This window comes from Corvus kubaryi, unplaced genomic scaffold (genome assembly GCF_017639235.1).
Source record: "Corvus kubaryi isolate FWS band 111438036 unplaced genomic scaffold, C.kubaryi_AGA036_p1.0 37357, whole genome shotgun sequence".
In the NCBI taxonomy this organism is placed as follows: domain Eukaryota; kingdom Metazoa; phylum Chordata; class Aves; order Passeriformes; family Corvidae; genus Corvus; species Corvus kubaryi.
The window spans coordinates 3385794-3411197 of NW_024581117.1; the positions used below are offsets into that span (position 1 = coordinate 3385794).

The 25404-nt window shown below is 37.3% G+C and overlaps 1 protein-coding gene across 19 annotated transcripts in view; it reads right to left on the reverse strand.

The window, feature by feature from the left end:
- LOC121667187 (aminopeptidase O (putative)) overlaps positions 1–25404 on the reverse strand; it is a 244882-nt gene that overhangs the window by 142238 nt on the left and 77240 nt on the right. For 13 of the 19 annotated variants that reach the window (XR_006016948.1, XR_006016949.1, XR_006016951.1 and 10 more), the window contains 4 exons: positions 20189–20291; positions 19974–20081; positions 15249–15292; positions 8966–9026 (listed from right to left, as the gene is read on the reverse strand). Coding sequence is in view for 12 of the 19 variants with exons in the window: in XM_042033591.1 (XP_041889525.1) it covers positions 8966–9026; positions 15249–15292; positions 19974–20081; positions 20189–20291 (316 nt within the window). In the remaining 7 variants the exon portion in view is untranslated. Of the gene's footprint in view, positions 1–8965; positions 9027–11455; positions 11608–15248; positions 15293–18255; positions 18656–19973; positions 20082–20188; positions 20292–25404 lie in introns of those variants that run through there. The other 6 variants (XR_006016953.1, XR_006016954.1, XM_042033597.1 and 3 more) reach the window with 4 other exon arrangements.

Here is a 25404-nt window from a genome sequence, read left to right on the forward strand (position 1 = left end):
GGGCCTCTGCCTTCCTTAGCAGACACCTGTCTTTCAAAACCGAGACATTCATATTCAAAAACTTTCTTATTGTGCTTGTTATCATTACAGAAGATATTGAACAATTTATATTGTTGACCTATGCTCATTTAAATTTTTAAGAACTTTGGAAGGATCTTTTCATCTTCCAATCTGCAACCTTGTTAACACAAAAAACCAAACAAAAGAAACAAACAAACCAATTTTCTTGAGGGGAAGTGCATATTATTCAAAGTGTGGTTTCCACGTACAATAATAAGTACATAACTTAAGGCAGCAGTTATGCTTTCCTCAGATTATTTCTCAAATAGAATTCAACTATCAGTTGAATCAGTTATATTCTCTGCACTGATAGTAAAATACACACAAAAATCTCTATGTTCAGATAAAAAACTAATCAAAGAGTAAGCCTCAAACTTCAGTATTTAAACAGCAACATTTTGTTCTTGGGACTAATCTAACAGATTCCCTATTGAACTCTATTAGGTACGGAAGAAAATTATACCCCTTCCCTATTTTGTCTCCAAATCACATGCTTGAATAAGATTTTTGTACTTAACAGATCATTCTCACTGCCAAGCCTAATAATTTATTGTATCTCAACAAAAAATGTTGCCATCCATCAACATGTAGTTATTATGTACATCCAGAAAAAAAAAATTGCCAGATAAGGCATAACTAACAATAACAAGAAATAGCAAGTGTTAACAATCCATAGCTTTAAGTTACACTCTGATCCAGTAAGAGTGATCTTAATGCAATAAAAATATTCAGGTACCCCCCATAAAACTTGGGTGAACAACTGCTAAAGATAGTTCAAGAGTTAAGTAAAATCATTCTTTTAAAAAATATTTTGTTGTGGTTGGTTTGTTAGTTATTGACCATAGCTGCTATCTGGTGAAGCATCTTCCTGTAGAGCTATCCCTTCACCTGTACTTTTGCCTTAGTAAAAGGAAACAGGAAATCTATAAAGCTTATAACTGGGGCAAAAGCCAGGGCCCTTCCTAACAACAAGCTGCTTTATCAGAAATCATGTTAAGTACTTGAACTGCTGCAACATCCTCTTAAAATTTATAAAACCACAGAAGTACTCCACTTGCATTGATTTAGAACCCTTCAAGAATTACATTTCAGTTCAAATTTTTAAACAGTTTTGCTATGAGTTTACTTTGCAATCCATTTCTTCTTCAAATAGGACAATCATGGAATCACAGAATCTTGTGGATTGAAAGGGACCCTTAAGACCATATAGTCCTACCTCACCTTCCGTGGGTAGGTGCACATTCGACTAGACCAGGCTGCTCAAATCCAAGAGTTAAGCATTTACAAACAAAACCAGAAATACTATTAATTAATTAATATTCACCACTGGAAGATTTCTTTTGACTGTGTATTTCCAGACATGTTGATAATTTACAAATAATATTAAGTATATGGACCTTTAAATACTGCTTTGTCACAGTTACAAAACACAGTGCAGCTAGGAGAAAAGAACTGGCAAAAATAAATGGCAAAATTCTTACTGCTGTAACAGGAAGCTGTACTCCAGTGTTTATTCAAGATCAGAAAACATGGAGTGGTAGTCCCACAAGATACACTAAGAGCTGCACATCCTCTGAAATACGTGTTGGCAATACCTACCTTAATCAGCAAATACTGTTTAAGGTGGAACAGTGGATAAGAATTAAACGTTAATAGGAGAATAAAATAACAAAAGGGACTAGGAGAAGGATACAGCAGTGCTATCACCTCTTTCAATTTTTCTTAATTGTGCGGCAATACTTGGGATGTTTATCCTAAAGCTGGGAGCTATTTGATCACATGACATAAGGAAAATCATACCTAAGCAACCTGATTGCCTTCTGTGAGGAGACAACTACCTGGATGGATGAGGGAAGAGTAGTGGGTGATGTCTACCTATACTTCACCAAGTCTTTAGACACCATCTGCCATAACATCCTCACCAGCAAGCTCAGGAAGTGCAGACTAAACAAGTGGACAGTGAGGTGGATTGAGAAGTGGCTGAATGGCAGATCCCAGATGACTGTGTTTGTTGTCACAGAATCTAGTTGGGAGCCTGTCAACTAGGGGTGTCCCCCAAGGGTCAATATTGGGCCCAGTGCTGTTTAATTTGTTCAGCAATGAGTCAGACAAGGGACAGATCACTGACACAGACAGCACAAAGCTGGGAGCAGTGGCCAATACCCCAGAGGGCTGCGTAGCCCTTCAGAAGGACCTTGACAGAGTGAAGAGATGTGCAGAGAGTAACCTTCTGAAAGTCAGCAAAGGCAAATTCAGGGTCTGAAAATTCAAGTGCTATTGCACATGGGGAGGAATAACCCCAGATGATGAACCTGTTGGAAAGCAGCTCTGCAGAAGAGGACCTGGGGGTCTTGGTGGACAACAAGCTGTCCATGAACCAGCAGTGTGCCCTGGGGGCCAAGAAGGCCAATGATGTCCTGGGGTGCATTAGGAGGAGCATTGCCAGCAGGACAAGGGGGGGTGATCCTGTCCCTCTACTGTGCCCTGGTGAGGCACATCTGGAGTGCTGTGTCCAGTTCTGGGCGCCTCAGGACAAGAGAGACATGGAACTCCTGGAGTGGGTCCAGAGGAGGGCTAAGAAGATGAGTAGGGAACTGGAACATCTCTCTTATGAGGAAAAGCTGAGGGAGCTGGGCCTGTTCAGCCTCTAGAAGAGATGACTGAGAGGGGACCTTACCAATGTCTGTGCGTATCTGAAGGGGGAGGTACCAAGAGGAAGGAGCCAGGCTCTCCTTGGTGGTGCCGAGCAACAGGACAACACACAAGGGGCAAAAACTGATGCACAGAAAGTTCCACCTGAACACGAGGAAGAACTTCTTTACTGTGTGGGTGACCAAACACTGGAACAGGCTGCTCAGAAAGGTTGTGGAGTCTCCCTCACAGAAGATATTCAAGAACTGCCTGGACACAATGCTGTGGAATGAGCTCTAGAATGACCCTGCTTCAGCAGGGAGATCGGACCAGATGACCCACTGTGGTCCCTTCCAACCTGACCTATTCTGTGATACTGAGACTTGTAGGTTACAGTGTAGGATATATTGGAAACTAAAAATCATGAAGGAGGAGGCCAACTACTCTTCTTTTTTTCTTTCTCCCCTTTTTTTTTTTTTTTGAACTGGAGAGTGAATGTGGAGAAGATCATTTTCCATTACACAAAATACCAACTGAAATACACAGGCAAGAAAAAATGAATATAGGAAATTTACTGGTAAATAATAGCATGTTATGTCACAATGCCATTTCAGAAGCAAAAGAAAAAGTGATGAAAACTGGTATGAGTTTAAGAAATACATTTAGAAGTTTATGAGATGCAGAGACTACCTAATGTTTATTAATCTACTTGTCAAACAGCGTACAACAGAGTTAAAAAAGGAGGAAAGACTTTAAGCTTATTTTTAAAAGGTTAATTACCTAGGGTAGAATAAAAAAATCAGGTAATAGTAACTGGGCAATATAAGACAGAGACAAGTTTGTGCAGAGCTGAGAAAATCTTTCTAAAGAAGCATATGGCCTTCTAGCCTTAAATTCTAATTAAACACTGCATATACTGAAAGAAACAATAGAACTGCACTTAGGAAAACAAATCATCATAAGCAGGTATGAAGTGGACTACAATGATTTCATAGGTGTTTTCCAGTTCTAAAGCTATTTGGTTCTTCTGATTCTACTCCTTGCCAGCTCAACTCATTGTCTAAAGGTAGTGGTATTAAGTCATTACTATTTTCACATGATGAAAAGTTGCTATAATCCCCCAGTGAGTCACTGCTGACACAGAAGTACATACTGAAGATTGCATGATTTGATAAAAGGTATTTTCAACAACACAGTATGTTTCACCTTATTTAACACCACCATGATGTGTCCCCAGGAAAAAACCCCTCATGAAAGCTTGTATTGGAGAAATGCTTTCTTTTCATCTTTTATATTCCTTATTGTTTTGTGTGTGAGAAAACCCTGCTCAGCAAGCCTGAAACCAACCATTGTGCAGTGGCACTCTTCCATGTAAGAAAGAATTGGCCAGGTTATAACCACACTTTGTTTTTTATAACATTAATCTTTAATGCTTTAGAAAATAACAAATTGGAAATGTTAGTTGGCATGCAGAATTATTTTTTCATGGCAGCAAGCCAAACTCTGGTTTTATTTATTATTATGACTCCCTTACATCATGTTATTCTTGATTACTGCTGGTATATACCTGAGCCTGGAAACTAGCCCAATATTTAGAAAAGACCAGATAACTTTTCCAAGAGTGAAACAGCAACAGAAACTGACAAATATTAAAGTTACAATAGTTTAAGCTGCGAGTATAAAGGTGTGTGTATATCTATCTATCTATCTATCTATCTATATATGTGTGTGTATATATATATATATGTAAATACAGTTCCCTGGACAGAGTTGGAGTGGCAAATGTAACAAAGCACAGGTAAAGGAGTACAGGATCTTCAGTTAGACAGATGACATGACATATGACTGTAAAGAATACAAAATGTAAAGAATACAAGATTACTCTACTGAAAGGAAGATGGTAAGATTGCTTCAGCAGTCGGGGGAGTGGAAAGTATTTACCCTTGTCTGTCTTAGGCACAAGCACCCTTACAGTGTCCTTAAGCTAGACACTGTTGTGAAGATAGTGAACTAAGCAGTGGGCTACGAACTCTGTTTTTAAGTGACCATTTTGTTACTGAATTTTAAAGAGTACCAGCTGCATACAGGGGATAGATTTGAATATAAACACAGAAAAAAATTTTGGAAAGCACCTTGATAGCTAATGCCGTAAATGAACTACTTGAGGTGAATTTTCTTTATACTCAGTGAATGACATGAATTTCCTGTCCAAAATCCACCAAAACATAGAAATAAAAACACAGAAACATCACAGCCAGTATAAAATACAAAAATTGTCATATGAGAGAGGTATAAAGAAATCATGTTGGGACTTAAGAACAGCATGATGCATATTTCCCAATCCCATTATGGAGTATAGCCTCTCCAGCAAGGAAGTTTCCTCTGCAAATGCAGTGAAGTATTAGTATTTGTAGTTTAAAGTGTTTACATGCTCAGTCAAGTAACTTCTCATAGTAGGGGCTGCAGTATTAAGAGTGACTTTAACTGTCATGCTACAGGACTCTAGAATCAGTACAACAAGGGTTATAAGCACAAAGTTGTTGGATCTTGTGTGTAGGGTGCAGATGCTGCTTCTAAGCCTCTGGGATACCTTTGAAGCAGATATCTACCAGTTGCTTTTCAGTTGCTCCAGTACTGAAAGAAGGTAGTCAGTTGTAGTGGATACTTCATACCTCATCCTGCCCACACTGACTGAGTCTGTCGTATGACTGTGCCCAAAGGAGCTGACAGAGACCTTCCTGTGAACACACCCTAGTCCACCCACCTAGTAAACCATATGAGAGAGGCTAAATTCTGTGGCATTCCTGGGCTGCTATTTATAAAGCAGGTAGTTCATCTGCATCTAAGATGTGATCTTATGCACCTTCACATAGATTCATCATATTACCCAGGTTACTAGTTTGCTGAAATAATCTAAATACTTTTAAAGGGAATTTCAGTATCAGGTCCCGTAAAGCACACAAGTAGATTTACAGTTCGGTAGTCAGAAATTATAGTCATACTTACACTATAGATACTAACATATTGAGAGCTACTAAGCAACCTCTGAAGTCTGAATTTCAGGAAAAAAGGTTCCTCTAATGATTTAATAAAGCACAAAGGAAAAAAGGTTTCCTATTCACTGAACGACACAACTCCAGTTCTTTCAATGAAGTGGAAGCTGGTTCCCATAAGAGCCTGACAATTGATGAAGGCAACAAGTATAAATCATCTTTAAAAAGGGTAAAAAAGAGGACCCTGGGAACTACCGACCCGTCTGTAGCGCCTGGGAAGATCATGGGGGACAGGGAGGTGATTTGAGACACCCAGCAGGACCTCACCAACAGCAAATCCTGCCCGACCAACCCAGTGGTCAAGGGAAGAGCTACAGATGTCATTTATCTGGACTTCCGTAAAGCCTTTGACACAGTCCCCCACAACACTCTTCCCTCTGAAGTGGAGAGGGAGGGATCTGACGGGTGGACTATTAGATGGATAAGAAAGTGATTGGCCAGTTGCATCCAGAGGGTACTGGTCAATGGCTCAGAGCGCCAATGGACATCAGTGACAAGTGGGGTCCCTCAGGGGTCTGTAAAAGGACCTGTGCTACTTACTATCTTCATTAATGACATAGACATAAGGATCAAGAGCACCCTCAGCAAATTTGCAGGTGACACCAAGCCAAGTGGTGGTCTTGACACACCTGAAGGACGGGATGTCATCCAGAGGGACCTGGACAGCTCAAGATGCAGGCCCATGGGAATCTCCTGAGGTTTAACAAGACCAAGAGCAAGGTGCTGCACCTGGATCAGGGCACCTGATCAGTACCAACACAGGCTGGGGGATGAACAGATGGAGAGCAGCCCTGGGGAGAAGGACTTGGGGGTGCTGGTGGGTGAGAGGCTGGACATGACCCAGCCATGGGCACTCACAGCCCACAAAGCCAAACGTGTCCTGGGTTGCATCCAAAGCAGTGTGGGCAGCAGGGGAAGGAGGGGATTCTGCCCCTCTGCTCTGCCCTGGTGAGACCCCACCTGGAACACTGCATCCAGCTCTGGGGTCCCAGCACAGGAAAGACATGGACCTGTAGAAGTGAGTCCAGAGAAGGGTTACCAAGATGATTAGAGGGATGGCGCACCTCTCCTGTGAGGAAGGGCTGAGAGAATTCGATTTGTTCAGCCTGGAAAAGAGAAAGGGTGACTATTTGCGGCCTTCCAGTACCTGGAAGGAGCCTATAAGAAAAATGGAGAGTGACTTTTTACAGAGCAGGTAGTTACAGGACAAGGGGGAATGGATTCAAACTGAAAGACAGTAAGTTTAGGTCAGATATTAGGAGGAAGTTCTTTACTGTGAGGGTGGTGAGGCACTGGAAGAGGTTTCCCAGCAAAGCTGTGTATACTCCATCCCTGGAAGTGCTCAAGGCCAGGTTGGATGGGACTCTGAGCAACCTGGTCTAGTGGAAGGTCTCCCTGTCCATGGCAGCGAGCTGGGAATTAGATGATCTTTAAGGTCCCTTCCAACCCAAACCCTTTACAATTTTATGATCAACAATATTATTGAGGGAAAAGAGAGACAGAGAGAGAAAGAGAGAGAAGAGGTCAGTATGCTGATGCTCAGAAGTAGAATACTAAATTAGCAAAATTACTGTTGACATTTTTAATACAGAATCACCAAACTAGCAGGGAAACCTCTGTAGTCATTAAAGAAAATTTAAAACAACTTACAAACCTGCTGTGTGTGGAAATATCTTTGATACATATTTTGTTTACACAAGCAACAGATACTTGCAAGGTATAACGAAACTACTCACTATTCATTCTGAGCAACTTATGGTACTCAGGAAAACAGAGTTTAGTTTTCACATTAATCAAAACCATTTCCAATTGTTTAGTCTGTTCCTATCTTGCTTATTTGTGATTTTAGAGTTCACTGTCAAACACTAATAAAGCACATCCTCAAAAAGATATGTGTAAATAAAATGCAAGAAAACTCTTATATTTCAGGAGCCAGCTCAGCCTCTTACAACTACAGCTATGCAACATCAATCTCACACATATACTTGAATCAGCTGTTTGACAACGTGTGCAATTTGTTTACCAAAACCAAAACTTTGGTGTATTTTTAATAGAACTAAAATCAAGGCCCTCTTCTAGGAAATGACTGAGCATCAAAATGCATGATGATACTCCCTGTCCCTTCCTTTCCTCCCTTCTAATTAATTTTATTTTCAATAACCTCACACCAAAAAACAAACTCTGCCTTGATTTTACAGCATAGTCAAGTATTAGTCTTGAAACATTTTGATCTCAGGGTAAATCTTTCCCAGAAGCCTTCTACAGCATACAGGGATCAGTGGACATGCACATCTCAAGCTGTCAAGGGAAGAGCTCAGCCACGGTGTCTGGGTACAGATCAGGTTCTCTGACCACTGTCTGTTGTAATGAGCTCTCCAGTTATTTTGTCAATTCTGCCTGCAAACATGCTCACTCAGTCATGCTGCCTAAGTAACTGCACTTTCACATATGGAAACCAGAACTTAACATTCTAACTTTTAAAAGTTGGTGTTTTTTTTAAATACTAATGCAAGTGGAAACAAATTCAAGCACTAGGCAGGATAAATCACAAGCAACCTAGGGCATGCCTGCTCAGGGGAAATCAGTTAGAAACTGAGTCCCACATGCTAAAAACTTACTTTGTATAAAACTGGGTTTTGGTCCAAAATGAATAATCAGAGACTTCACATAGCACAGACATAGCTAAGCATTTTCAGTTCATAGAATTCAAAATATGAGTATTAAAACCTTTTAGTATTAGAAGCAGAAAACAATGCTAGTCTCAATGCTGGAATGCCAATAATAAATGTTATCTACACAGCAGATTCACAAGCAAGTCTCACAATTCACAAGTTATCAAAGTACAAATAATTTAACATTTAATTACTATTGTCACTAATGCTTTCAAGTAATTCATATTCCAACAACTGCGAACAATTTTCCTTACATTTAGTAGATTCCACCATTATACTGTAAAGTATACTTTTGTATGTCTACAGTATTAATTCATAGGATAAATTTTGTAAGATTTTCCCTTTGGCAGGTTTGTTGAGACAATTGTAGAAAAAAATCCCCACAACTGGTAAAAGCTAAAGCCATACAAAGGTGTGGAAAGCAGCCATCATCAAAATTGTTTATTTAAAATCATACCCATTATGAGTTCAGGTAGTGATTTAAAAACCATGAGAAAATTGAGACTCCAGAAAGACGTAGTATTTTGTGATGTAGTATTTTATATTTACCTTTGGTATTCCAGAAGTGTCCAGCCAGTTCTGGAAGATACTTTCTACAGTTAACCCAGACCTTAAAAAAAAAAAAAAATTAGAAGATATGCAAAAAACCCCCTTTTTTTTCATATTAAAAATAACCCTTTAGAAGCTAGGCAAACACCCTAAATCCAAGTGTTGGTTGTACTGCAGTGGTACAACATTCTTGGTTTTTTTAATTAATAAAACCATCAGGGGTCCTATGAGCCAATTAAAGGTAGATCGGATTTTGTGTACTTAAAACTCAAATCATAAATTCCGTGCTTATAAAGATTGACAGAGAAATTGTTAGGTGGTAAACTGCATTTATGAAACATGTAAAGTATGAACGGGTGTTCTACTTCCTGTTAAAGGGGTTTTTGTTTCCTTTACAGAAAAAAAATCAAGTAAATTTATACTGAAACATTCGAACCCAGTATTTTATTACAGAAGCAGCCCAACTGCAAAGATAAAATACTAACTAAAATGAAATTGAATACAAACTTTCTTAAACTTTGGGGTTTTAAAAAGCACTGATGGATATTAATTCTCTCAAAGTTACCAAGTGTCTAATATACTTTAGTTTTGTCTTTTCTGCACTTTCTTTATATCCTGATAACTTTCACAGTGAAATTATGGAATCGTCTGGAGCTCCAACAAAAGGAAATAGTTTGTCATGATGAAGCTGTGTGGGACTGAAATAACCACATGCATAAGTATTTGCAAATTCAGAAATTATATCTGCACTTTTACTTTTGTAGGCAGCTTCTGTGGCATTTACTTCAACTCTGGTTGAAGACTTCCCAACTTGAAGGGAAGCCAAATAAAAATTAATTAATTAATTTAAAAAAAAAATCACACATGCAAGTACTGAAAAAAGGAAGTTGAGTAAGTCCTCAATGAATGTAAATATTCTGAGAACCAGAACAAATGTGTATGGCCCTGTGTATGGTAATGCCTTGGCAAGACTCATTCTAATGCTTGCAGTTACTTTCACATGTGTAATGTAAACTCAACCAACAAGCATTCACGAAAAGAACAGCTATTCCAAGCTCTGAATCAGGAAGGCAAGCAACACAATAAAATTTTTTTCTCTGATCATATGATTAAAATAATCACAGCAGTCAAAAAGGAGCATTTCTACATAGTCAGGATTCTGAATTTTAAGGAAATTACCATTGTGTCTGTTAGATCACTATATAAATCAATTTTCTACAGAAAACTGAACATATATGTGATGCTTGTGTAGTGTTCTACATTAAAATAAATTACTAAACATCCAGACTTGTTCCTTGTTATTTGTGCAAACTTACTAAATTTAGAACATTTAACTGCTATATCCCTCAGACTATAATTATCTTCACCTTATTACTGTGCTCGAAAAATTGGTGTGTAGTTTTAAGTGAGTTAGCTGAGTCCCTTGACAGGGAATAAAGAGAAATATTTCCAAACAGTCAGTCAGTTTAATTTCTCCAGAATAAGATTATGCTCTTGATTTCTTACTTCTGTCTGGTTACTAAAAAGGGTGCATACAGGACTAGCTTAAAGACGGACACCAAAATTTTATGTAGGCAAAGGTAGGTCACTTGGATTGTACCATTTATTCTGTCTCAAGAAGCATAAGCAGGATAAAAACTTTTGTTATTTGTTGTTGCATGAATTAAACCCAATACAGCTGAGTGTCCTAATGCTGATGCAGAGCTCGGAGCTGGGGAAAATTCCCTTAGTTGCACATTTAATTTGTCTTACCAAGGGATAAGAAACACAGCCTCACAATGTAAGGCAATCCTTCTTTCCCCCATTCCCAGAAACTAAACCTATATTGGAGAAAAAAATCTCTGCAAAATAATCTATGTTACATTTGCTATGTAGAGCCATTGTTTAACATACCCTCTATTTAATTTCAAAAACTGGCTTTGAAATGAGCTTATGACACCAAGGGGAATCTCACTGTTTCGACACCACACTAATACAGGCAGAAACCACTAGAAAGCTTCTCAGCCCCTCCTAAAACTTTGTCATTTTTCTCAAGGGCAAAACTAATAACACTGCTTTTTCTCTGCCTGGAGCACCCACAGTTTCAGATAAACACCTGTCATATGACCATATGCAATCTTTTTTCTTTGTATTTGCACACATCTTTTTTTAATTCCAAGTTAGGATACTCTTGTTGGAAGCTATTAAAAAAAAAGCAACTTGTCTCAGCAGTTAACAGGCATTCACTATTTTTTAAAAATTATATTAGTAATGAGGAGACTATTGCAAGGATCTACTCTGAATCTCTTAAGTGTCAGTATTGAAGAACTATGAAGATGTTGGAAATGCTTCTACTAAAATGTCAGGCTTAGAAATAACCCCCAAAAATTTATCACAAATAGACTGCCATCTCAAAACAAGTGTCCTAGAGACAGCACAGAGAGCCTGGTATTTGTAGAGCTTGCAGTTCAGTAAGGGCACTTACCACCTCCTTACACTGCAGTTAAGCATCTGTAAGGACTTAAATCTGGTGTTTGTGAGAATTCCTGAATGGCCTTCTGGTTAAGGTTCTGTATTGGACAGTGGGAACTGGCTTGAGTTGATTAGCACCCTAACTCTTACAAGACCAAGGTTCTTCAATTGCTTTGTCTAACAGTTCCCTACTGTAAAATGAGAATATGGTTACATCCATGATCTCATCCCTTATTTAGCTGTTCAGATGATAAGCCAATAAGCCTAGGAATCATCTCCTAACATCACACACAGTTCAAACTCAACACTTTAAACGAAGTCTGTAAAATACTAACATTAGTGATAAATTGAAAATTAGCATTATAAAAGATGGCTATACATCAAGTTTTCACTGCACGAGGCTCTAAGGTACTCTACAAACTTTAACATAAACTCAGTTAATGCCTAAATCAAGGAGAAAAAACCATGAAAGTGTGCAATTTTTTTTTAGGATAAAGGAAGATAGAAAACTCTGTCATATCCAACTGAAAATACTTAAACAAGCATATCTGCTTCATCATACATTCTTAAATGTCAGTAATTTTCAAAGTAAGCTATTCCAGCTGAATACAAAGGCATAGTTAGAGCAAATCAAACCACGACTGATTAGTGATTCTGTCAACTAGACATACCTTCCTGCAGATAAATTTTCTTTGGAGTTTATCCAGCATATATATATTGGCTTATTAAAAAAATCGAGAAATCAAAACCACTGGGAATAATTTTTCACAATGGTTTGCTTCAGTATTTAGGTGCCTACCAGCTGTTTTTCTCATTCAAAATCACATTCACAACAATGTGCATGTGAATCAAAGAAAGCAAACGTGAAAGAAAGAAATAGATACACCTGTATAGCTGAGTAGTTTGAAATTGCAGCATTATTTTAGTACTTAATTGACAATTTGTGAAGACATACAAGGAATGTGGTTAGTGAACCTGGGTTATTAACAGTACAAATAGCAGAGCTCCAACACAAGCCTTCCTTTGTCTATCATGTATTAATAAAACCATAGCTCATTAGTAGATTTGTTTACTTTATTGAACGAAATGAAATAAAAAATACCAGCGGAAAACCCCTAAGAGCAGAACTGACTTGCTCAAAAAAATTTTGCAGTCATAAAGTAGCTGCACAAGCAGCAACTCTGATTTATCTAAGACTGGTGAAACCGTCTGTTGCAGGGGTAAACGCTGATTCTTTGCACAGCTCACATGTCGGGCAGATGTGGAAAGGATCAACTTGCAGCAAAGATTATGGGTGTAAGCCTTGGGGAGAATAAAGCCACTAGAGTTTTATCAAATCTAATGCACTCTGATACATAGACACGTAAGAGGGGAACTTGGTGTTTTGTTGGTTTGGTTTGGTTCAATGTAGTGAAGTTTCAACTTATATGAGTACATAAAACACCTCAGTTATAGGTGGAAAGTATTGTAGATTTTCCACAGAAAGGCCAAAATAATGTGAGACTCTAGCCAGTGCATGTAGTTTTGTAAAGACTTTGTAAACATAGAAGGATAACGATCAATACTCATTTGTCATTCTTTCCATTAGTCCTTCACACAGACAAATAATCTGTCTTAAAGGCAAGAAATTATAAAGGACCAGAAGGTACTGCTCAGTTTATCTGCTGTCAGTATTAATCTGCAGTCCAGAAAGAGAAGGATCCTGCCTCACAGCATGGATTCCTACAGCTTACATGCCATTATAATTGAGTCAGAGCAGGAAGTGAAGTAGCCCTATAAAGTAGGCATAAAACTCTCCTCCTCCGACACAAAAGGCAGCAAAAATCAGTAAAAAGTTAAGAATCTGGATCTTGGAGCTACTAATCACTAGCAATGTTCTAAAAAATAACCTCTGAATAAAAACTAAAGGAATGAAGTGCTTGAAGGTGAGGATCTTCTAGATCCAGTCTCTGTATCCAATAGTAGAAAGCTACATTACCACCGTGTAATAACCACAGAAATTTCCACACTGTTTCATGATCATTTTCTGCCAATATTCATCCTGTTCTCATTACAGAAGTCTGCCATAAGCCAAATTCTATTACTAGCTACATAATTTGCCCCTGTTGTCACAGCTGAGTGCAGGATTTGGTTTGATTTGATTACCTACTACAAATGCCTCTTTACTACTTCTTTTTTTTTTTTTTTAATGATTAAACCAGCTTCCATTACAAACTTCAGTGTATTACAGTGCTTAATATTTGTCAAGTTTGAAGCATGTAGTTTAAACATTTAAATTTTACTTGGCAGAATTGCACAAGCCTGGCAGGCTTTGTGTGCTATACAGAATTTTTGCTCTAACACTGAAATGCACTTCATTCCTACATCAAACTTTGTGCAAAGAAGCACATCAGCAGACAATCTCTAAAAATATTTAATTTCTATCTTTCCTCCCTTGTCTTTTACCTCAGGTGAATATTTCTGTATAGCCACAGAATGCATTCAAGAACTAAAAAACCATCTTCCCAGCAGATAAGAAATAAAGGCCTTCTGTATATCAAGACACTCTATTATTCCTTGCATCACTGTTGATATCTGCTAAGTCGTTTTGGCAATAGATAGTTCAGATATGCCATATATCTGACTGTAAAATGAATTACCATACATCTGAAATTTCTTTCACACATTCTGGAATGTGATGCATCACAAATGGAGCCATACTTCTTTTGCATTAGTCTCACTGGAAGTTTAAGTATGTTTTCAGGCAGAAAAATGGATGCCTATGCAACAACATTTTGCACTGGGTTTGGAGTTCAGAAAAACCCAAGTGAAAAAAAAAAAAGGAAGGAAAACAAGAAGTAACTTAACAAACCAGTGTATAATCATACCATTTAAAAAATCACTTTCACATCTATTCCATATAATATACCTAATTATATTTGGGCTAGAAACTATATTGAATTATATAGAGAGAGTATTATCCACTACATTGATGGAGAATGTAACAGCACCCAAACTAAACTTAAGATGCCACAAAACACATTTTCTCAATGAAAACTAGCTTCTCTGTTCCTCAACCATCAGGAATAGAAGTGTTTCACTAAAAATCTCAATACATTTGACCTCTATGAATATCATCTTTTTTTTCTCCAAACCACTCACACAGAGTTATGAGCACTTTTGGAATCCTGGCTTTCAAAATTATATTTTTTAAGTGAATACTTTATTTTTAAAAACTATAACATGTAAAGATCCACTATGAAAGAATCTGTATTTGTAGCACATTCTGTAACAACACAGAACAAACCAACATATAAGTAGGGACAGATTCAAAGTGCTGCTAAAGACTACCATCTTCAACCAGTCACAGTCACACAGAGAAGGATTTTGAAGGACTTGGCAGACAATTAATGCTCAATTTCCATTCATGGTTTCCATCTTTCCTCATGCAGTACAAAATATGACAGGGAGGGGATGGTACCAGACTACTTCTTGAAAAAATCCATCTTTTCTGGTATCCCAGATTCACAGCAAAGTTCTGGCATCCTTGCTTTAGGGTGCCATGTGCCAAAAGTAGCTGGCAGCAGGATCACAGGTTAATTTGAGCAGGCAGCTATGCCTGGCACTTTAGGTTGCATAGTGAACACAGGACATCACCTCTGACCTAACGTGGAAGTCAAAGGCACTGCTCGGGGAGAGCATGGTATAGCAAAACCACAGTAAGTCTCATAATTTTTTGTGTATATATGTAATGGGAATTTTCAGGCTAGCACTATCACTATTTCTGGCTAGCACATATTAAAATCTTATTTCTACGTATTTCTTTGGCTTTTTAAGCCCAGTTCTTACTTACTCTTTTTGTTTAGGAATGTCTTCCAACAGCATGCTAAGAAAATCCTGGAAAATTAACAGAGCAGCACAGTTAGTATGTTTATGAAGCCATAACCCTGTGTCTGCACTGCTGGTGAGAGATTAAAGACTACAGATAACAGAATGATAAGAAAGAAGTCTATATATCCATTATGGTGATATACTGACAATATAATGTATATTGTATAAATAACAAACGTATTGTTATTTATACAATATACATTATATTGTCAGTTTTCCAACCCACTGAAGCAAGAAGTGTCAATATCAAAAGAAAATGGGCTTGAAAAGTCTGCTGACTATTTTAACACAATCCCACGTTCCTACTTTTATTTTATCCATAATATACACACATAAACTATATTTAAAACTATTAAAGGCTGCAGACTCACATACAAAAGTTAAGAAACACCAAAATTAAGGGTGTTTACGCTTTCTTCACTATGCTTATGTTATCATGTTGTCGTTAATTACACAACTACATAAAGCTTTTTCTTCCTCAGTGCACATGCCTGATTAGATCACACTTACTCTTCATTCCATGACAAAATTCACAATATTGCTGATAACCACATCACCAAAGGAGTAAATTCTTCAAATAAAAGGTAGCTGGAATTTCATTCATGGTTTTACAAAGATGATGCAATGCCAATGGAAGAGCATTACTATTATCCTCACTTATACCAGTATGATAAGCCCTCTTAAGGAAGTTACATCTGACATTACTAAAAGGTTCTCTGGCACCCTATATGCTACACAACCTAATTTCAATGAAAATCACTTTGACAGAATACACTCCTTTGAACAATCTCATAATAATAGGATTTATTAATATGAATTATTCATTTATATGCTGCTTCATAAAACCAATGCATCTGCTTTATTAAAACGAATCTTTGTGGAGACAAGTTTCATAGGCTAATAAACAGTCCTCACTTCAGTATACGAGTATAGGCTGACTTCTGATTGCAAATTGTTGCTCCCTAAGGTCTTGAAGAATGTTTCGTAAAAGGCAGAAATCTTCTGTTTATGGACTTTGGCATAACAGTCAACAAAAGATGCTGTTCCTCTGTCTGAGTATGGCATTGTTAGGGAATCAAACTAAGATTGATTGTACAATTGAAACTACTGGTAACACAGTTAAACGTTCCTTCTTTAGATTATAAGTGAGATTCAGGCTGTCTTGCAATGGCTGCAGAATTGGCTTATGACAAAGAGTAAATCGCGCAGTGCTGGGCTCAGTGTTGCTGTGGCAAGAATGCCACCATTAACTGTGACAGGAGTCATTTTGTCCCAACCACAGTATATTGCAGACATGATGATAAAGTGTGAAATCCCCTTATTTTATACAACTACTTGTAGTTTTGCTGTATGTAAATATTACACTATTCTGCATATAAACAGAGAACTACTGTCTTCCACTTGTGGAAGTTTTGCTGGAGATACAAAGAACACTTTGGTGCAAATAAAAAATGTGTAAAGATCATAATTATAGTTATTTCAAAAGTATGTGAATAGTAAACCTGAAGTGGTCATCTTTCACACTATTTGCACTGTGTATACATTAACATAGCCAGATTCTCTGGTTAGAGTCCATCAGCTTTTCATAATCACACAGTGCACTTAAAGATACCACTGGTACTAGGATGGTTTTATAATCTGTATACTACACTATGAAATTAAGCATCTCCTTTGTGATTAAAGCTGCCTTCAATTTTTCCAAATATCTGCTAAGAATAAAGAAGTAACCATCATTCTACACAGTTTCTTAAAATTAGGATTACTCTATTATATCTTATTTTAACTGCTCCTATTTTGATGCTCCAAAACAGAGTAGGAAAACAAATTACCAATTAACTAATCATTAGCCAGACATCTTAACAGCGTAAGCTCCAGGTGATGGAACCACTGACTAGCTTTAGTCAAAAGCCTTTTTTTTGCCCATTATAACAGACAGAACCACATGAAAATTAAAGTCTGCAAACAATTCCATTTCCAAGATATTCTTATTTCAAGATGAAACAGAACAATGGCTTTAATTCTGTTAGGAGTACCAGCAACTTGCACTTCCTTCTTTTTATTTATAATCAAAACCACTCCAGTCATTATTTTAAAAGTTCACTCAAAGCAATTAGTAAGTGAATTCTCTCGTAAAAAGAAAAACAAAATATTTTTTAAAAATCCTTCTCAAAGATTCCAGATTTGCTTTACTCATCTGTTGCTAACTCAACTAAAATAAAGCTACCATTAAAAACATACTGAGCATGCAATCAAAATGAAGGAAAAAAGCAAACTGATTAATGTTCACATCTGAAGTAATTTCCTTGCACCTGCAGCTCCCATCTAGGAAAATTACTACAAACACTGCTGAAAACAAGACTAGTATTCATAACATGCGCAATTTTTCACTGTTTTACTTTCCCTCATTCCCACAATTCCTAAACCTGGGAACTTTTACAGTTATTTTGGACAAGGTGAAAGTACAGCACTATAATATTTAAACTTACTATTTGTACCTCTATTTATTTTAAATCTTTTATTCATTTAAACACTGACAGCATATTTGTTCCAGAAGGATCTTGAATAAGAAACTTTGTACTAACTTGACTTCATTGCTTCTGCATTTACAACTCCTGCTGTGACTCCTTATCCACCTATACCAGACCCCAACATAAACATAATCTTAAGGATTTCTTACAAAGGCAGAAAATACTTTTAAATTGGATATAGCCCTATCCCATCTGCATTTTTCAGTGACCAAAAACTAGTATGATGTTAAAATTCTCTTCGCAATAACGTCAGTAAGAGCTGGATTTAGGCTGATGTAAAACAAGGTAAAGCACAAAAGCAAACCATAGAAGTTTTAATGCACAACACTCTTTCGCCACCATATCAAGTGGTATTTCCAAATGAAGGACAGTACCTTTTTTTTCTTTCTTTACCTACATTAAGCACATAGTTAAGGACATATTGCACATATCCAAATAAAAAGTAGCCTAGGAAACAAAAGTTTAACTTTTGCTTCAATAATCCAAAAACGAAACCCCGAGCAGTTTTTTATCCAATAACCAAAATCGGTGTTTCTGGCTGGAGTATTTCATCTTAGGAGACTGGAGTAGGTAAGCTACAAACTGATATTTCATAGCTAGACAAAGGGAGAAGTCTCTAGTGTATGTGCTAGCTAGCTACCATGACTAGTAGTACAATGTGCTGAACATTTTGCAGCTTTCAAATGTCTACTGACACAACTCACCCCACATCAGCCAGGAGCAACAAGCTAACATTTTCTTACCAAAATCTGAGCACTTTTCTTACCACCAGCTTAAAACACTGGGCTTCTTCTTCTTGTTAGCAGTCTCATGACTTCTGTAATTTTCAAAATTCTTCCAGCTGTGTAATAGTGAAGCATCATTTTTACGATTTTGGACACGCTAATGTAGACAAGGCTCATATAGTCACTGGCATTTTCCATAGTATGCCAAATGTAACTGCTCATGGTCTCAATAATATGGCACAGGAAACAGCTGCAGCAGTGTTTACTCCCTAAACACTCCAAACACTCCTCCACGGGGCAGAAATGCTGTGTTAAGAGCTACTGCTCCTAACTTCTGGGTGACTTGACATATAAAAGAAATCATGGGTCTGTAAGCTATTTGTAAGATACCTGGGCATACATCTCACCCCATAAGAGTGAGATTCAAAACAGCAAGCATGCAAGCGAAGAATCACTGTGTCTGGATGAAACAGCAAGTGTTAGACTCCCGTTACATAAAATCAGAGGCCCTTACTCTGTGTTTCAAGGAGACATCAATTGACGTCCTGAATACCCTCAAAGATTTCAACCATAAGAAAGACTTTAGCAAAGAAGGTCATTTCAGGAAGTCACTCATACCCCTTCTCCTCTCTCTTCCCTTGCACCTCACTGTCATCACACTGCTCTTCTAGCAATGCTAAATATTTGTTGTGTCGTGGGTTTTGTTCCAGGCCTGTTTTTTACCACGATGACTTCAGTGACCTGGTTCACAGACACCCCCATGAATGGTTGTTTTCACAGCACTATGGAAGCAAGAAGCTGCAGGGCTATTTGCACAAGCTGGATTCATCCAGTGACAGGATTCCTAGAATTCTGGGCTCAGAGAGCTATGTAATTCCCTAAATCAAAACTAGTGCCAGTAGTTACATGACTTTTACAGAAACCCCTAGTGGAAGGTCAATTTCTACTAGTTGGCTTTGTCCTTCTAAGAAAGATGGTGAAATTAGAAGCACTGAATGAAACAGCATGCAGAGAGGAAGAAAATAAATTCAGAAGTACAATTTCTTCTCTTTCAGAAACAGAGAGGAATCAGGGAAAAGACTGACCGATCACAACCAAAAACCACAAACTAAGAGATTACAGGAGACAATTCCAGCATGGTAAATGACCCTATCTTTGAGAACATCAGTACCTATGAACATTGACCTTTTGAAGTACCATTTTAAAAAGAAAAATCACTCACTGTTTGTATTATCGGATATTAGCAGGTCTGATTCAAGTGCCACTGTGAAAAAAATGTTCTTCACTCTAGCAGGTAAGAATTTTACCTACATTGACAAATTACAATTGTCTCTCCCTTTACACCACAACCAGAAATGATGATTTAGGTAGCCAATCCAAAAGTTTGGGTAGTTTGTTTTTCCAAAAGGTGAGGAACAAGCCCAAGCACAATACCTGAGAAAGGACAAGCTGCCCGTGGAACTTAACGACAAATTTCCGTAAAGATGCAAGGTATGAGACCTCTCCTATGGTCTTTGCCAGAGACCGTAAAAGAAAATAACCCTGCAAAAAATTAAGGCAGAAGCTATGAATTTTCTGATGTCTAGAAGACAGAATTCTTTATGATATTCATAAAGCAATTTCAATAAAAATCAGCTGACAACACTCACCTTCAAATAGTGAACCTGCATGAAGATTTTTTCTGCTTTAAGACCATACTTGACAACAGAAGCTCCAGACTCACTAAATTCTCCTGTGCTCTCCTTTTTGGGCCTAAAATGGAAACACACTAATTAAGTTTTGGATAAATAACTAAAGAAATAAGTCATATATTACAGGTTCTGACAGCTGAAAGCATTGTGAATGGCATAGTAACTCTAAACACCTGTGATGAGTCCAGTCTTTTTTTTTACCTTACGTATATAACTTAGACAGTTGAACTAGTGAATTTTCTACTAAATAAAATTCATCAGTAGGTTGGTGTAGTCTTTTTACAGCCAGCATGACATCAGGTTGCAGGTCATTCTCCAGTCCAAACGTGTTATGAACAAAGAGAAACAAATAAAAATAACATTTTAAGGGGAAGCGGAAGTGGAGGGAAAGATAGTGAAGTCACAAGGTTCAGCTAGAGTCCTCTCTTTTTTTACCTGATCTTTGGCTTAACAGCCTACATGACTATCCTTGCAAGAATAACCTCTTTCATCTGCATGCAATAGACTGCTGAAGAAAGTGATCTGATTTTCATTTTTCCATTTGAGTTGGAAGAAAAGTAGTTCAAATTTTAAAAGATAAAGTACTTCACACATGGGTTTGAGGTTCACAGACAATAACATCTAGAAAAAAACCTACTATTTACAGCCTGATTTTAAAATGTAATATAGCATCTGGTATGCCACAAATCTACAAGAGTAAAGTGTGGAGGACTTCTAGGCTCTGAAGAGCACAGACTGAAACTAAGGAGAAGCTATGGAAACATTTTTTCTTCATTTGTAAGAAGCGCCTTCACAGGTGTAGTACTGAAGACCTTCTAGATTTTTTTCTTCCATTCAGAAAACATCCCAGCTAGCAGTAGTCTGAGAACAGACGCCTGTCTTAGGAGCCTAACCCTGTGACTAAAACAACCTCTCCAATTCTAAATGTGGATTTTGAAATGGCCAGTCTTCGAAACCAAACATCCTTCCCTTCATTTCTACAGAATATGAGACATATGGGCCACAGAAATGCAAGATTCTTCAAACCACATCACTCATGCAAGAGTGATTTCAGGAGCTAAACCTTGTGATCAAATTTTTTTCCATTTTTTTCCCTTGAGAAAAATGTTCTTCCTTTTTTATATCTGTGTAACACTTTCCTATTAAAGTTTTGTCCAGAGTGCTAAACTGGGGTTTTTTTTAGGTATTTTAATTAGGGCCTGTGCACATGAAATCCATTACACACAAAATTTTGATAAAATGTAGCTGTTTGAAATAAAATAGAGAGAAAAAAAACCAGACTGAATTTTACACTGTGTTTCTAACACAGTCCTCTTCCACATTATAGTTCAGAAATACCTTTCCAGTAAAATCTTCCCTCAACATTGAAAGAAAGATATCAATAGCTGTTTTCTTATTCTGTGGCAACTCCAAATCTTTCAGACTATGTAAATGTTGCAGACACACTGTAGGAAAGCAGAAATCCAGCTATTTCCCTTCTGGATCAGTCTGTTGGAAGGAAGGCCTGCTGACATTCCATACATGACTTTTCACTGTTCTCTGCATACATAAAAAGCAAAACCTGCTTCATTTCACTCTTAATAAATAGCTGTTGATTTTGAAAAATGGAGTTTGAGCACAGGCTACAGAATCCACACTAAATTGAAATCTCTCTCATAATCACAATTATTCTAAATTAGGCAACCACACTTCCTTCCTGCTCTGATTTTGTGCCTGTGTAGATCCTAGGACTGACTAGAAAGGAGTATTGCATCTGGATGATGGTACTGAAGAATTCCATACAGAAAACATATACACATTCCTCTGCAAAGGCTGCACATATATTCTTGAAAATGTCTGTAAAGGAGTGTAAGTAGAATGTAACCCTGTTCTCTGTTGTCAGTACTTCAACACACTATTTTAAAGCAGTGCTTACTGTATTAAGAAGACATTGAAAGTACAGAGACTGAAAGTTTGTTACACTGGCCTACAAAATCTGCATCTAACCTAGTAGATAAAGCCAAGCATAATGCTTGTTTCAAAATATAACTGTTTCAAAATATTCAAAATGCCATCTGGCACATTTTGGATACTGGCAAATTTCTGAAGGAAGTAGAAGATGCTGCTTTCTGTTTACTGGGCAGATGAGTGCATTGCACTAGTAAAAGTACAGTTCACCAGGATGTCCTTGGTAATTAAATGCTCTGATGTGGCAGGTCATGAAAACTTATGCAGAGCCTGTAAGAGACCATCTGAAAGCACATTTCCTACCAGACAGAATAAAACTCTTCAAACACCTGCAGAGCTGTCAGAAACATTGCTTGAGGACAGAATGGACCTGACACAAGCAGAACTTGGAGATTAATTTAGAGTTAGATATCAACATTGGCTTGCCTTAATGAACAACCACAAGCTGAAGTTCAGCCGTAAGGGTCAGGAGATGAAACATCAATGCCAGCTCTATTCTGCACTACAGAATGGACTTCTCTTGTCTTCTTTCCTTTCCTAACATGAGAGATGAGAGTGCTGGATGAGAGTGCTGGTGTTGATGATTAGCAACAAAATGAGTGCCAAGACATATTTCACAGGTGCTTTTATCCCTGCAGGTTTGCTTCAAATTCTGTGAGGAAATAGGCACAGTTCTGTTGGAAATCTCATCCTGTATGAGCATGAAAGTGCCATGAACTCTTTCTTTAATATTAAGATTTGCTGGTGCTGCCTTTCAGAGCTGCTGCCTGTTGAAAAGACATTTATCCAGTTTCTTTCTTACCCGACCTCTTTTGTCAGGTAGCTTATGACATGCTACTTACTATAACATAATACCAAATATCCATAATAAGGAGAAACATCAGGCTGATCATCAGTTTGCTGAGTGGCTTTCACCCACTCTAAATAGGTATTAATTTGCTGGATCAAAAATTAATAGGTTCGGCTGATAAGTTTGGAGTAGATTTTTCCGGATGTCAGGAGACACAGATAATGATATGATAGCTGGAAACAAAAAAGTAATTGCAGAATAAGCTTATGCTCAGGAAGAGTGAGTTGCTTGGTCTTTTTCTTCCTGCCAATGACTGGCAAGAAGTAACAAACAGTTGTCATTAACTTTTAATATCCTGTATAAAAACACAAGTTTGAACCAGCCCAAACCTCAGTACAGACTCACAACCTAGAGCAAGGGCCAGGACTGAGATTTTCTCTTGTATATGCCAATTTTGGAAAGCACAAGGACATACTTTCAGAAGGATGAAGAAAAGTAAAAAACCCCAGTAAATATGCAAAGAGAGAACTTATTCATGCCCATGCCACAAAAATAGTAGAAAATATTTATAACTGCCTGAAACCAGTAGGAAGCCCTTAAATGCAACCACAAGGAACCAGAGATATCAGAGAAAAAGAAATGGCCAGAATCATATGCTGGCATCATGTTCCTGGCCTGAAGTGTTTATTGGAGACATATTTTTCAAATGAGAAATGAATTTGTCACTCTTTTGTATTAGCATTAGGAATACTACTATCCAAAAGGTAAGCAAAATACTTATTATTATGTCTACTAAATGTGCAAGTGAATAGAAAGCTTAAGTTTCAATTTCAAAATAAATCAATCCTTCCTGAGTTTCAAACTCAGGATTTCAAACACTCAGGGATCGTGGCCCTTAGAAAAAAAATTATGAAAATTTACACCACATAACATTTGATTAAAGTTATATACTTCAAACAAAAGACAACAAATGTGATTCCACTGTGTTGAAAATGGAAAACACTTACTCAGATAAGTGTCTTATCACAAAAACCAATATTAAAAAAAAATATTTAAAACAAAAAAAACCCCTCAGCATGTAAATTGGTAGCTGTGTTGGCAGCAGCTGTGTAACAACTAGTGATAAAGCTTGCTTTTGCATTTACAGCTATCATCAAATTACACACTTGAACATTTACACATGTGGAACTTCATTGACTCTGCTTACACACAGGGTACACAATTCATCAATAAACATAAAGTAAAACAGATCAATGAAAGACTGCAGTTACAAAGATGGTGATAGGCTTTTGGATTACATGAGGCCTTGGAGAGGAATTTCTGTTGGTGAAGGCTCTCTAGAGTGTCCAAATATAAAAGCCTTTTAGGTTCTCCTGGGCAAGCACAAAAAGAAGAGAAGACCTTAAATGAATGAAATGGCAACAGTCTTCCAAAAACATTTGAAAGCTGATAATAGAGAAGATGGATATCAATTTATTCTTCACTTCCACTTGGTGAAAGAAAAAAATGAAACCCACATTATTTGAAATAAACAGTATTTCAACTGTGGATTAGGAAGCAATTTTTAACTGTTAACACTAAGCTTAGCTGTCTTACTGAGACACTAATACAGCTTGTCTCTCTTACGAAAACTTTTTTATTGGAGCCTTCTAAGAACATGTTAGTAAGAACCCACTTAAGATGGTCTGTGTGTACTGCCTTTATTTCAGAGCAGGAGAATGGACTACATAACTGCTTGAAATCTGTCCCTGTACTTCCATGATTTGGTCAGAAATCATGGCTAATTTGAACTAGGATTAGTAAACTTGTTATTCTTTGTTGAAGATTATGAGGAGACAAGCAGTAGAGGCTCAGTGGATCTTGAGTTAGACAGACACTCAATATCAAAGACTATGGAAAATTCCTAACACACCAATCAAAACAGCCCAGATTATTAATAACTAGCTAAGGAAGACTGCCTTTAGCTATCTACAAAGGAGCCTTGAGTTTAGCATCTGATATCTAAAGACCAAGAAACTATTATAAATATTAATAATTTCTAATGAGAAAGTGGATTTATATATTTCATTGTATTTTTTCTTTGATTTTAAAAGCTTCATTCAGCTTGGCAGTCAGATACCATCCTAGTGTATGTGCTTGTCTTCAGCCACAGAAAATGACTCTGTTACGGCTTCCAACAGTGAACTTTGTTCAGGAAATGGTCTTTTATTTTTCCCGTGAATAGAAGCTCTTGTAAAATGCTTACAGACATTTAATATCATACTAAATCCCATGGTTTCTGAAGGCTTTCTATAACAAAGGGAGAAGTAATTGCATTATAGTCAAGATGTATAACCTAGTCAGTTCAACTTGCATTTTCTTTCTTTCATTAGAAGTAAATAAGGAAATGCAGTGGATTTAATCAGATGATTTGGATGAATATCTTTCGAAGGGAGAA